Source organism: Engraulis encrasicolus, chromosome 15, assembly GCF_034702125.1.
Source record: "Engraulis encrasicolus isolate BLACKSEA-1 chromosome 15, IST_EnEncr_1.0, whole genome shotgun sequence".
Taxonomy (NCBI): Eukaryota; Metazoa; Chordata; class Actinopteri; order Clupeiformes; family Engraulidae; genus Engraulis; species Engraulis encrasicolus.
The window spans coordinates 10,245,368-10,260,407 of NC_085871.1; the positions used below are offsets into that span (position 1 = coordinate 10,245,368).

The window sequence follows — 15,040 nt, forward strand, 5'->3', positions numbered from 1 at the left end:
AGGTTTTTTTTGTGTTTGTTTTTTTTTGTTTGTTTGTTTTTTGCTATTGGTGGGGACTGCTATTGAGGAGGCTGCCGTGGCTGGAGGATGCTGTCGAAGGTGTAGGAGACTGCCGTGGCTGGAGGAGGCTGCCGAAGGTGGAGGAGGCTGCCGAAGGTGGAGGAGGCTGCCGTGGCTGGAGGTGGAGGAGGCTGCCGAAGGTGGAGGAGGCTGCCGAAGGTGGAGGAGGCTGCCGAAGGAAGAAGCTTCCGTAGGTGGAGGAGGCTGCCGTGGCTGGAGGAGGCTGGAGGAGGAGGAGGCTGCCGAGGCTGGAGGAGGCTGCTGTAGCTGGCGGAGGCTGGAGGAGGAGGAGGCTGCCGTAGGTGGAGGAGGAGAAGGAGGCTGCCGTAGGTGTAGCTGGAGGAGGCTGCCGTAGCTGGAGGAGGCTGCCGTAGCTGGAGGAGGCTGCCGAAGGTGGAGGAGGCTGCCGAAGGTGGAGGAGGCTGCCGTGGCTGCCGAAGGTGGAGGAGGCTGCCGAAGGTGGAGAAGGCTTCTGTAGGTGGAGGAGGCTGCTGAAGGTGTAGGCAGAGACTTCTTCGCTTGGCTTTTGCTGCCCAGGTAAGCTTTATTGCTCAGCTGCTTTTCACTGAGGCACTTGCCCGCAATTCGTAGCCTCAGCCTAATGTATCTTCTCACCAACTTCCTCTTCACATCATGGCATGATGGTAGGCTGCTCCTTGTAGCCATGGCCTCCTCCTCCAACTGTTGCACAGTGCAGCTTGGTGTGTTGTTATTATTACTATGTGATTCTTTACTTCACTGATGACCCCTGAACAGATTGTCAGTGCCCTTCCTAACTTCATGTGTTTCTTTATTTCATTGCTCCAGCTGTGTCATATTCACTCATCATTGACTGATGACCCCTGAACAGATTTCCGGCCCTTCTTCATACACCTTGTCTTCCACCTTCACAGTCATGGTGTGTATATTGTTATTACAATGTGATTCTTCATTTCATTGCTCGTCTTCATACAGCTTGTCTCCCACCTTCATCTGGTTCTTCACTTAATTGCTCCAGGTGTACCATATTCACTGATAATGATATTTGTTGTTCATATACAGAAGCATAGACCCCTTTTACAGTTTTAATTTTCTGTCTATTTCAATGTTACACGTTGAGTATGACCGCTGCATGTCTGTGTTGTTGACAGGCACAACACTCAGGAGTGCTGTGAGTTGCATGACACCTGCAGAGGCTCCATACTACAGACTACTTCTACTCGGTACTACAGAAACCGGATCACTTGACAAGCCTGTGTCCTGTTTTGGCCTTCCACACTCTGTAGGATTGCATAGGCTCCATTTCTTCTCCCACATCACCATTCCAAAACAACTCCAGATGTTTCGTTTGTATTATGGCCAGTTTCTTTACATCTGTTACACTACCTGTGTTTTGCACCCAAAACTGGACTGCTCTATCTGTTTCTTGTTTTTTATCATTATCACTTGCATTGCTGTAAATATGTTCCATTAGCTCAGTTTTGCAACTATGAAGTGTACAGTTTTGTTGTTGTATTACTGTTACGCTGAGCAAAAAGAAACCTCAAACCTTACTCTTAGGCCTATGTGAATTCTTCATGCGTGTCGTGCTCTGTCAACAGTTTGATGCTTACAAAGCATTCCAAGTGTCTGTATGATGTTCTACCATTATGCTATGCCTTCACACAGTTAATAACAAAAGGTATACAGTATTAAAAATGCATATTCACACTAGGTTATTGTCTACCTTGGCACCATAGCAGTGAGCATCCAGTGTATTTCTGTGTTCAAAACATACATAAATACATTTTTTTTTTAAATTAATTGACCCACTCAAGTACTGGTTATACAGTTGTTGTCTTTTTTTAATTATAATTTATTTAGTCCACATGACAGATCCATGGCCCTGCTCCATGCCACTGATTCAGAGTCGTGTGTAGGGACTACACGTCTCTGCCCTGATCCTCTTCACTCTGCCTGCATGCAACGATGCATGTTTTTGGCAGGTCTGATGCAGCCTCATAAAGGCTAAAGCTGGCCTGCGTCTCACTGCTAGAGATCTATAGACATACAAGTGTATGTGATTAGTTTTTAACGAATTAATATTTGTAGTGTAAATAATGAACACAACGCTTTTGCGATTACAGTCAAAAGCTACCAAGAAAATTAGCATCTCATAGGTAAGTGGCGGGCTCCTGGATAAGCTAATGGTGATTTCCCTCAAAACGTGATAAAAACACACCAGTTCTACGACAGTAGCGTGTAAACAACACAGTATTTTATATCACCTAGATGTACTAGACGAATTACCTAAAAAAAATGGGATGGATCCCGTTTGTGTGCATATTTATTCAATGCTTGCCGTAGAAAGGCTTATTCTGCTCAGTAGAAGTCAATGACGGCTCTGTTTGTTTAGAACTTTAGCGTGTCTACACATGACTCTGACAGCCACTAGGTGACTTTCCCGCCGAGATCAAAGGTAGGCGTAACTCTGTTTATCAATGGCTCTGGTCCACTACGTGGCCTGCGCAAGACGTCACACAGACTGCTGTCTGGATTTGCTCCGGCTCTGTCTGAGTCTGAGCAGGTAGCGAGAAGAACAAGTGAAGGCTAATGCACTTCACATGGACAAGTACCGATCTTTGGTCTGAGTCTGAAGGAACCTATGCAACGACATAAGCATAGAGTTGCCAGATATTTACTAATTATTGCATTTGTACCATACGTTTTGTCCTCTGCTGTACGATTAAAAACACATACTGTACGACAATCAGAGCTTTCATTCAGTTGCCTTTAACAACCATTTGGTTTGTGTGCAATAATTTCCTCCCACCATATCCCATAAAACGATCATTTTTAGGCTTTGTATATGCTTTAGCATTTTCCATCTGGCAACTGTGATCATGCATGCACAATAACATCCGTAGCAAGTAGTCGATCCATCTCTTTGTCCTTAAACAGTTTTCGATCTCCAAGCTTATATGGTCAATTCGTGCTGAATCAAGGAACATGCCTAAATAAAGCATCGTCGTAACTTTATGTGCATATTTCACGGCTAGAGTAGCCAGTCGAGGTGATGTGTGGAGCATAGAAAGAAGAAACTAGCCAAGACAAGTAGCAGAAAACCAGGATCATGAAAAGATATCTAAGTGGCTGCGAAAAAAAGAAGCGGAAAAAAGAAAACGAGCAGTTTGTTGAAAAGCTTCCAAAGATAAGTGCATTCCTCCAACAAACAAGTTCTTCCGCCCAAGAGGCAAGCACATCTGCTGATATTTTTTCCAACAGCAATGATGCTGCTAGTTGCAGTAGTTCTGGTGACAACTTAGCTTGCGAGACACCAGCAGCAACATCCTCTCGCATCGACATTGAAGAAGAGGGAACAGAGGAGGAAGATAACCAATGCTCCGATCATGACACGGCCACAGAATCGGTCAGTGAAAGTTCCCTACTCAGTGAAGATCCATCGTTATGGCCAGAAAAGTTAACAGACAGAGAAAGAGTCGAAATAGTTAAAAAAGGTCCTGTGCAAATTAAGAATTTCCCTTTTCCACCCAATTCTGACCAACCACCAAGAAAATTCACAAAAGAGAACTACTCCATGACGATGAGAAATGGCGAGAAAATAAACAGAAAGTGGCTGCTTTACTCAGTCAGTGCAGACGCAGTATACTGTTTTGGTTGTCGCGTCTTTGGAGAATCGAAGACTGCGCTTAGCTCCAATGGCTTTCGCTCCTGGAAACACCTTTCCGAGCATCTTCGAATGCATGAGAAAAGTAAAGACCACACCGCAAACATGGAGAAATGGCTCCACCTAGCGGAAAGATTGAAACTAGACGCCACAATCGATTCAGTGAACCAGCAGCTGATTAACCAAGAAATGTCACACTGGAAGATGGTGCTGAGGAGACAGTTTGCCATTGTCTGTCATTTGGCAGAACGAAATCTAGCATTTCGGGGTCATTCCGAACACCTTTATGAGCCCAGAAATGGCAACTTCTTGGGTCAGGTGGAATTAATGGCACAATTTGACCCAGTGCTAAATGAGCATTTAATGAGGATTAAAAATAATGACCGCAAACATCATTACCTAAGCAAGCAGATCCAAAATGAGATGATAGCAGTGATTGCACAGAAGACCCGAAATGCTGTTGTTGCTCTCGTTCAGAAGGCCAAGTACTTTGCTATCATAATGGACTGCACACCAGACAATAGCCATACTGAGCAGCTGTCAATTGTCTTCCGCATTGTCAACTGTGAGAGTGATGTGGGTGTTTCCATTGAGGAGCATTTCATTGGATTTGTGGATGTGCATGACACCACAGGAAAGGGGCTATTTGACACTTTCATTGACCTGCTGAACAAGCTCCAGCTGAACATCTCTGACTGCCGTGGCCAGGCATATGACAATGGAAGTAACATGAAAGGGAAGCACCAGGGAGTTCAGAAGAGAGTGTTGGACGTCAACCACAAGGCCTTGTATGTGCCTTGTGGGAGTCACAATTTGAATTTGGTTATTTGTGACGCAGCACAGTCCTCTATTCAGTCTGTGTCATTCTTCGGGCTCCTCCAAAGAGTTTACACTCTTTTCAGCTCCTCAGTACAGCGGTGGGAAATTATGCAAGAACATGTGGACCTCACTGTGAAGAGCCTCTCCGCCACCAGATGGGAGTGCAGAATCGACAGCGTCAAAGCAATGCGCTACCAAATGCCTCAGTTCATAAAAGCCTTGGAGGCAGTCCTCAACCATGCCATGGGCAAAAAAGATGCGGAGACCGTGTCAAGCTGCAAAGGCATACTGAAAGAATTACAGACATGGAAATTTCTTACTTGTCTTGTTGTGTGGTACAACATCCTTTTCCAAGTAAACCACATCAGCAAGCTCTTTCAGAGCCCCAAGGTCTCCATTGAAACTCTGCAAAGAGAGACAAATGCTCTACAAGAGTCTCTTCAAGAATACAGAGAAACCGGGCTAAAGTCAGCACAGACAGAGGCAAGAGAGATTGCAGAGAAATTGGATGTTGAAATGGAGCTGCCTGAAGAGAGACAGCGGACCACAACCAAAAGATGCCTCTATGAGGGAAGAGAAGAAACAAAATCGACACCTGAGGAGCGCTTCAATAGGGAGTTTTTCTTACCTCTCATTGACAAGGCATTGTGCAGCATCAGAGACAGATTTGCACAGACAAAAGTCTTTTTTGATCTATATGGTTTCCTGTATTCACTGGACCACATGAGAAAAGCTGTGTCTGAAGGAACCTTGGCCGTTAGCTGTCAGAAGATGGAGGTGGAAACAGACGATGTTGATGGAGCTGATTTGGAGCGGGAAATTATGGCTGCAATTCGAGGCTTTCCTTCCCTTTCCTCTCCGACTGACATGCTCAGCTACATATTCCGAGAAAACCTGTTGGACTGTTACCCCAACTTGAGCATCGCCCTGCGAGTACTCCTCACACTACCAGTCACAGTGGCCTCAGGAGAAAGGAGTTTTTCTGCTCTGAAGTTGATAAAAACTTATCTCAGGTCCACAATGAGCCAGGAGAGGCTGTCTGATCTGGCTGTGATATCCATAGAACAACATGTGAGGAGGAAACTTGATATGGAGGACGTCATCACTGCATTTGCCAATGCAAAAGCACGAAAAGTAAAGTTTTAGGTAAGTTAAATTATAATAATTAATAATTTAATCTATTTACATTTTACACTGTACAGTATATGCTGCATATTAATTCATGTTTTTTTCTCTGTCTCTATCTCTTGTCTTTTTGTCCAGGCCTCGTTCACTTAAGCCGCCACCACCACCGTCCATGAGAGTGATATGGGCATGCAGTTCAGAGGGGCAGACAGTCACTCACTCACTGTGTATATGGTTTTCGTGTGTTCATTAAAAAAATGTGCATCAATATGGTTGAAAAGTAAAGTTTTAGGTAAGTTTAATTATAATAATAACTAAATCTATTTAAATGTAACACTGTACAGTGTACATATTAATTCATGTTTGTTTTTTTCTCCTCTTGTCTTTTTGTCCAGGCCTCGTTCACTTAAGCCGCCACCACCACCGTCCATGAGAGTGATATGGGCATGCAGTTCAGAGGGGCAGACAGTCACTCACTCACTGTGTATATGGTTTTCATGTGTTCATTAAAAAAATGTGCATCAATATGGTTGAAAAGTAAAGTTTTCAGGTAAGTTTAATTATAACAATTAATAACTAAATCTATTTAAATGTAACACTGTACAGTGTACATATTAATTCATGTTTGTTTTTTTCTCCTCTTGTCTTTTTGTGCAGGCCTCGTTCACTTAAGCCGCCACCACCACCGTCCATGAGAGTGATATGGGCATGCAGTTCAGAGGGGCAGACAGTCACTCACTCACTGTGTATATGGTTTTCGTGTGTTCATTAAAAAAAATGTGCATCAATACTATGGTTGATTTTCTCATTATTACAAATATGCGTTTGAGTTAAGGGGGGCCTCGAAATGTTTCTTTGCCCAAGGCCTCAGATTTCCTAAAACCGCCCCTGGCTCTAACTAATAGCCTCTCTATCCCCACTGTCTCCTGAGAGCCAATAGGAAGCTGCCTGCCTTTACTGTTTCTGTACATGTAGCAGATAGTAGCCAATACGTCAGTGTAGCAAAGTAACTGGGAGAGGCATACTGTACCGCAGCTGCAAGGTGAGGGATATGGATGATATTTTATTTAATTATGTTGAAGGCCATTACTTTTCAGCCTGTGTTGGGGGTTGTGATAACCAGGCATATGAGCGTGATGACGTATGTTACGCGAGCAGAGTAGAACTAGTGATCACGCAGTGTACACCTGTATTATCATTGTGCGAGTAACCACTAAAGATACCAGTCAACTCCAGTCAAGTCTCGGTCTGATTTATTCAATTCATTTTAATGACCGCGGAAGCTGCAGTCATTACAGTGGCGACGAGGATTCAAAACGGAAAACAAAGGAGAGGACGGACAACGCTTTCGTCAAACTTTGGAGAGGAGAGGAAAACCGAAACCGGAGCATTGGAACAGGGACGCGTGAGTGCTAACACCCATGAACGCAACTAGCCAGCTAGCGCAGCAAACGCCTGACTACTGAAGCTAAGTAAAATGTTTAATGCAGCCTTGGCAGGCCACTCTCCTCAACCGTTTGACACGGAGACAGATCCGAGCTCTCTAGGCACGAGATGGAGTAAGTGGACACAACGCTTTGAAAACTTTCTCGTAGCGATGAACATTGTGAGTGATGCTAGGAAGAGGGCACTGCTTCTGCACGTAGCTGGGGAACGAGTGCATGACATTTATGATACTCTCTCGGATGACGAGGATGATTATGCAGCGACGAAAAAGAAGTTAGATGACTACTTCACTCCGATGAAAAACACCCAGTATCTTGTGTACAAATTCAGGAAAGCAATGCAGTTGCCTGGCGAGTCCCTAGACACTTATCACACAAAACTCCGAACTCTAGCAAAAGACTGTGAATTCGCCGATGTAGACAGTGAGATCAAAGCACAACTGATCCAGAGCTGCACGTCGCAAAGGCTCCGCAGGAGGGCGCTCCGAGAACCTGAAACGAAATTAGACAAGCTGTTAGAGTATGGGAGGACAATGGAAATATCCGAGGAACAAGCAGAGGGCATAGAGAAAGGCACACCCACTGCAGTTAACATGCTGGAACACAAAAACAAAGCACAAAATGAATATCAGCGCAAAGATAAAAATAAAGCAAACACAAAATGCAGGAATTGTGGAGGAATATATCCTCATAAAGGGGAATGCCCAGCAAAAGGAAAGGACTGTAATGCATGTGGGAAACCCAATCATTTCTCCAAAGTGTGCAGGTCCCGGCAAAGAAAACCCCATGAAAGTAAGAAAATGGATTCTGCTGAGAGAAAGCAGGTGGGCACCAAGAAGGTAAACCAAGTCACTGCATCGTGCTCAGAGTGCAGCACACACAAAGGTTCATCTAGCAGCGATGAATATGCATTCATGGTCGACAGTGAGGTTTGCTCAAAGCATCCTCAGACACATGTCACAATAAATGGTGTCAAAATAAAAGTCCTGATTGACTCTGGAGCTTCTGTAAACATAGTCAGCGAGACAGTAGCCAACAGTCTCAATCCTGCTCCAAAACTCAGTCCAGCTGAAATCAAAATATTTGCTTATGGCTCCAAAACTGCTCTGCCTATCATTGGTATGTTCACATGCTGCACACAAGCCAAGGGCAAAAGCACAGAAGCAACATTCTATGTGCTGAAAGGGGATGGACATTCACTTCTCAGCTGCGAAACAGCCAAAGCACTCGGACTGATTCAAATCATCAATGCTGTCAACCTCACCAGACCAAGCGTAGCAGAACAACTTGTCGACAGTCATCCGGAGCTGTTCACTGGAATAGGCAAGCTCAAAGACTTCCAGGTGAAGCTTCACATTGATCCTGATGTGCAACCAACATGCCAACCACATCGACGAGTGCCGTTCCACGTCCGGCAAAAGGTTGAAGCAGAGCTCCAGAAGCTAGAAAATGATGGTATCATTGAGAAGATCGCAGGGCCAACACCCTGGGTGTCTCCAATAGTGACGCCTCCGAAACCAAAAGACCCTAACAAAGTCAGAATTTGTGTTGACATGCGCCAAGCTAGCGTGGCCATACAACGAGAGCGACATCTCACGCCAACGATGGATGATGTGATCCATGAACTCAACGGCGCGAAAGTGTTCTCCAAATTGGATTTGAATGCAGGATACCACCAGTTTGAGCTACATCCAGATAGCCGCTATATAACCACCTTTACTACTCACCTGGGGCTCAGAAGATACAAGCGTCTGAACTTCGGCATATCATCGGCCGCTGAAGTTTTCCAAAATGCCATATGTCAGGCTCTGCACGGCATCCAAGGTGTCAAGAACCTAAGCGATGACATCATTGTCTTTGGTGCCTCTCAAAAAGCACATGACGATGCCCTGACAGCGGTGTTTGCAAGACTGAAAGAGTCTGGTCTGACACTCAACCGCAACAAATGTGAGTTCAACAAGCAACGACTAGAATTTTTTGGCTTTATCTTCTCAGCTGACGGCATCTCAGCTAGGGCTGGGCGGTGTACGGTTAAAAAACCGTGATCTCGGTTTACACTACACAAGGTTCTCTTTTTGATGAGAGACGGTTTTGTTGTTGTTGTTTATAGCCTACTATGTTATGTGCGTGAGCTTCATACTCCGTGTCACACTTCCAAAGATTCTTCTAATTCATAAGTCTCTGACACTTCATTTCAACTCCACTGTTGTTGCTGTTCTACGTGTCACCACAATGTAAGATGTTGATTGAACTAATAAAATAATTGGTTACGCACTAGAGGCTAGTGAAACATGATGAACACACATGGCATGGATGAATCATGACAAACATTTCAATTCATTTAGCCTACTTTTGATCTCACAAAGTTAAATAAAAGGCAATTCTATGTGGTGCTATGTTAACAGGCTACAACAGTTATCTGATTCTTAACTGTATTTAATTACCATCCCAACTGTGTGCCCCGCACTGCTGTTAAGACTGCTTATAAGCTAAAGTAGCATAGCTTTCAAATGCAATGGGCAGACAAGATACATTGCTACATTGCTATATTTGTTTGAAATGATTTGGGGGCAAAATAGGAGCGAAACACATCGCAATATGACACAAACTACCGGACAAAATACCTTCTACGTTGGATTTGGACTTTAATTCAAAGACAATATGCACACAATGTCAAGTAAATCCGTTTGTTTCGTTTCTGTCCCACTGTTGTTTACTCGCTAGTCCAGCGGCAGCGCAACACGCCGGATGTGTTGCCAGGTGTAGAACGACAAATAAGCAATTAGTGTTGCCAGGTGTAGAACAAAATAAGCTGTTTTGGGCTGTCTTGGAAAAAAGCCCAAAACAGCTGCTTATAATCATTTAACCCTTCTTCCTTGAAAAATCTATGGCACCCTGGTCAAGATTTTAGGTTATTTTATGAAATGCTGCATTTTCTCTAATTTGAGACTTTGTTGGATAGGGAAATATAAACTATAAATTATAGAAAATATTATTGAATGAAAAAATGATAAAATATAAATGGAAATTAATTTAAATTCATGATTTTATCTCATTTTAACATTTAATTTGAGATCTTTTCCTCAGAAAGATTAAGATTTGGGGGGAAATCGTCGCATATCAAAAAACCGTGCAGAAAACCGTGATCTCAATTTTCATCAAGAAAACCGTGATGCTATTTTTTTCCAAAACCGCCCAGCCCTAATCTCAGCTGACCCTCAGAAGGTGGCGGCCATTCATCAGGCCTCCGCACCCAAAGACCCGGCCGCGATACGAAGCCTCCTCGGCATGGCCAATTACTGTTCCCGGTTTATCAAAGATTTCTCAACAATCACTGCACCCCTCAGGGAGCTCACCAAGAAAAGCACGCCCTGGCAGTGGGGTGAGGAGCAGTCAGCTGCGCTCGAACTGCTTAAAGAGAGACTGACCAGCAGTACCACCATGTCCTACTTCGACCCGAAGAAAGAGACAGAACTGATCGTCGACGCCAGTCCTGTGGGACTGGGTGCCATTCTCACTCAGAAAGAAAAGGGAGAGAAACACATCATAGCGTATGCCAGCCGCGCGCTAACTGACGTCGAGAGAAGATACTCACAGACTGAACGTGAAGCACTAGCAATTGTATGGAGCTGCGAGCACTTTCACCTCTACATCTATGGGCACCCATTCACCCTGGTCACTGACCATAAGCCGCTCGAACTGATCTGGAATAACCCAAGGTCAAAGCCACCTGCCAGAATAGAGCGATGGGGTCTCCGGCTGCAGCCCTACAATTACCGTGTGGTCTACAGAAAAGGAGCTGACAACCCTGCCGACTACATGTCCAGACACCCAAGACCAACACTGACATCCGAGACAAGAGCCAGTAAGGTTGCAGAGGAGTACGTGAACTTCATCTCGATCCAGGCGACTCCAAAGGCGATGACGCTAGAAGAGATAAAATCTGAAACATTAAAGGACACCACTCTGCAACTGGTCAGTAAATGCATCAAGAACAACACCTGGCACACAATCAAAAGTGACATGCCAAATGCAGCTGTGTTACAGCAATTCAGAAACAATAGCAGAGAACTCACACTGTCTGCGGATGGAGACATCATACTCAGAGGCTGCAGAATCGTCATACCACTGTCCTTACAGCAGCAAGTACTGGCACTTGCCCACGAAAGCCATCAGGGCATAGGCAAGACCAAAGAGCTCCTCCGGGAGAAAGTGTGGTTTCCTAACATTGACCAACAGGCCGAGGCTATCTGTCGAAACTGCTTAGCCTGTTTAGTTAATACCCCTGTCAGCAAGACCGAACCTCTCAGAATGACCGAGTTGCCTGAAGCACCCTGGCACTCTGTTAGTGCTGATTTCTACGGCCCGCTCCCAACAGGAGAGTACCTGTTAGTCATAGTGGACGACTACTCAAGATACCCCATTGTTGAGGTCCTTCGCTGCATCTCAGCAAACGCAGTGATACCCCGACTGGATGCTGTATTCTCCATGTTCGGAATTCCATCCGTTTTCAAGACTGACAACGGGCCTCCTTTCAACGGCTCACAGTTTTCCCAGTTTGCCAGCTACATGGGATTCAAACACAGGAAAATAACACCTCTGTGGCCGCAAGCAAATGCAACTGCTGAAAGATTCATGCGGACCATTGGGAAGACAGTGCGCATTTCACAAATGCTTGGAACTTCCTGGAAGCAGCAGCTCAACATCTTCCTACGTGAGTACAGAGCAACGCCTCATAGTACAACAGGAAGACCGCCTGCTGAACTGATCTTTCAGAGAAAAATGAACATCAAAATACCATCTGCCAATCCTTTTACCATTGATGCTGACAAGGATGTACGCCAGAAAGACACCATGGCAAAGGCCAAGATGAAAGCTCATTCCGACGTCCGACGACATGCCACGCCATCCAACATCAAGCCAGGCGACGTGGTGCTGTGTCGTCAACAGAAGAAAAACAAGCTCACCACACCTTACAGCAAAGAGCCGCTCACAGTCACACAGGTGAAAGGCCCAATGGTGACTGCAGGACGGAACGGATACGCCATCACCAGAAACAGTTCATTCTTCAAGAAGATTCAACCCGATGCACTGCAGGATCCGCTGACACTCCTCGATCCAGACCTGGACCTTGATGATGACGGCGACGCTGCAGAACCGGCACCAGATCTGGAAGGCGGTGTTAACGCAGAACCAGCACCCCTGCCACGTCGATATCCTTTCAGAAAGCACAGGCAGCCTCCTGCTTATTTACGTGACTATAATTAAAGGACTGAGAGAGACCTTAAGTCACAAGGGGACTGTTTAGACTTCCCATTAAGTGTGGTTGAATGTTGAATTTAAGTAATGGTTCTGTTGACATCTTATCCTGAGTTATTTGGACATTTCATGACTTAGTGAAGTGCATTTATGTTCTGCAGTAAATATGATTTTCAATGCCATTGATAGCCTAAAAGTAAAGTAAAAAGTAAAGTAAAAGTGTAAGTCAATTTAGATATTATTGGACATTCATACTATGCTCTGTCATCTAAGTGCAGTAATGGTAGCGCGTGGAACTTCGTTAAAAAAAAAAAGGAGTGATGTGATAACCAAGGCATATGAGCGTGATGACGTAAGCTATGTGACGCAAGCAGAGTAGAACTAGTGATCACGCAGTGTACACCTGTATTATCATTGTGCGAGTAACCACTAAAGATACCAGTCAACTCCAGTCAAGTCTCGGTCTGATTTATTCAATTCATTTTAATGACCGCGGAAGCTGCAGTCATTACAGGGGTAAAGAGTAATCTGGCTCTCGTCAGATGGACATAGTGGGAGTTATCATAACAATAGGATTTGAGGAGCTATACTTATCTCTCTGTTGCTCCAGATGAGTCCATCCTCCACACTGCTGTCCTGGGATCAGCACTGCCCCCTTTGGCTCCTCTTGGTTGTGTCCACTCTACTCCACCTGCCCTCTCTCTCTCTCTCTCTCTCTCTCTCTCTCTCTCTCTCTCTCTCTCTCTCTCTATCTCTCTCTGTTGCCGTATATCATGCTGCTTTCATTCTGTGGCCTGTAAGCCGCTTGTGAACACGTGAGCACATACAAAAGGAGCTCAACTTGCCATCTGATTTCCTCTAAATTTCATCTGAATTCTACTGGGTTCTAAATTGGTCGACACATTCCTTAGAATAGTATCTCACATTTGCCGATGTTACATTTGGTCCCCACCCTCATGCAAACACGCACGCACGCACGCACGCACACACGCATGCATGCACGCACGCACGCACGCACACAAACACACACACACACACACACACACACACACACACACACACACACACACACACACACACACACACACAGCACCTGCAGTGAGCTCCAGCAGCAGCAGTGCAGTCATGTGGAGCCTGACTGAGGGAGGTTTTTGTACGGCGCTTTATCACTGTGTGAACACATATTTGCTGTTGGGATAGTGGAAACTCTGACAGTAGTAAACTCCTGCATCCTCAGCCTGGACATCACTGATGGTCAGAGTGAAGTCACTGCCACCACTGGATCCTCCACCAACAAAGCGACTGGGAGTTGATCCATAGCGGGTGCTTATATAATACATTAACAGTTTAGGAGCTTCTCCAGGTTTCTGGAGGTACCAGGAGAAGTAGTTACTAAGTATGGGGCTGCTGGTCCTGCAGTTGAGTGTGATGGTTTGTCCCACAAGAGCAGCTTTCACTGCTGGAGTCTGAGTCACAGTATACTGGCCTCTGCATACTGAAATAAATGGGAAAAAATACAGAACACCACTGATTTGTACAATATCTACAATTGAATGCTTAAATAGTCTACTTTGCTCATTACATTACCTGTAATACAGAGCAGGAGAGCCCAGATTAAATAGATGTTGTTTGTCTTTTTCTTCAGATAATGTCCTCCAGAGTTGAGTGCTCCAGTCCTCGTCTCCCTCACATATAAATATCTCAATCACACATTTCTCAGTTTGCTAATGCAAATTATATACCTTCACCACCCATTCCTTCCCACCACAGATTCTCATCCACAGTGTGTGTTCTCCATCCCCTGGTGGCCATGAGAGGAAATGATGACTAGACCAACACACTGAGTGCGTTCCAATATGCGGCCTTGTCTCCTCCACTTGTGCTTGTCTCCTCGTACCAGGAAGTAATATGTCATGATGACATCACTGACAACAGCATTACATTTCAATTTCTTGCAAAAGCTCAATTGTAAACACTGTTTCTCATTTGCAAACTGGATGGTGAATGAAGAATAGTCCCCCAAAAATTGTTCTGGCTTGGCTGACAGCTGGGAAACTTTATCGTTTTCTCCACGGAGGCGGGGTGAGGTCACAAGCACAAGTGGAGGACGCAAGGTTGCATATTGGAATGCACTCACTAACATGCATGGATGTTTATGTTTGGGCCAACTCTGACATCATTAAGAATAAAACTGAGAGGTTATCCAGTCCACAACTGAACTGGACCAACCCTTAGAACCACTGATCAGTAGATGTTTTTCACAGGGTGAGTTTGGTGCTGGATGGTTTAGGAGGAAAGTCCAAACAGTTAAACATCCTGGTGTGTCAGTAGGTGTCAGGACAGAGGAGGTTTTGCCTACTGACATTGTAATACGGTACTATTGAACTTGGTCAGAAAAGCATTACATACTTATATGATAGCATAGATTAAGCATAGGCCTAATGTAGGACTTACATTCAACTCTGTAATTATTCAATTGATGGTGGCCCATTATTATAAACTAGACCAGTTAGTTAAAGCCTGCCAATGTTGCATAGCCAGTCAAAATGTCAGAAAAAAACAATGCTGTCTAAAACCGAACATGATAGAGACCATGGTCTCACATTTTGATATTTGAGTGTGTGTCAGGAAGGCATGGAATTTTAATTAGAAATAAAAACAATACATTAATTTTAATGGCAAATGA

General features: G+C 44.7%; 1 protein-coding gene and 1 long non-coding RNA gene across 3 annotated transcripts; both read left to right on the top strand.

Moving 5' to 3' along the window:
* Nucleotides 1–277: 277 nt before the first annotated feature.
* Nucleotides 278–2,081, top strand: LOC134464431 (uncharacterized). 2 transcript variants are annotated; one of them, XR_010037897.1, is made up of 4 exons: nt 418–430; nt 507–597; nt 868–958; nt 1,191–2,081. It is a non-coding gene; the product is annotated as an uncharacterized LOC134464431 (long non-coding RNA). The 2 variants fall into 2 exon arrangements; XR_010037896.1 differs by having other exon boundaries at nt 278–597.
* Nucleotides 2,082–2,545: 464 nt separating this feature from the next.
* Nucleotides 2,546–6,530, top strand: LOC134464432 (zinc finger MYM-type protein 1-like). Its single transcript, XM_063217880.1, has 4 exons — nt 2,546–5,671; nt 5,789–5,942; nt 6,046–6,200; nt 6,308–6,530. Exon 1 carries the CDS (start codon nt 3,152–3,154, stop codon nt 5,669–5,671), a length of 2,520 nt encoding a protein of 839 aa, XP_063073950.1. The 5' UTR covers nt 2,546–3,151; the 3' UTR covers nt 5,789–5,942; nt 6,046–6,200; nt 6,308–6,530.
* Nucleotides 6,531–15,040: the final 8,510 nt, after the last annotated feature.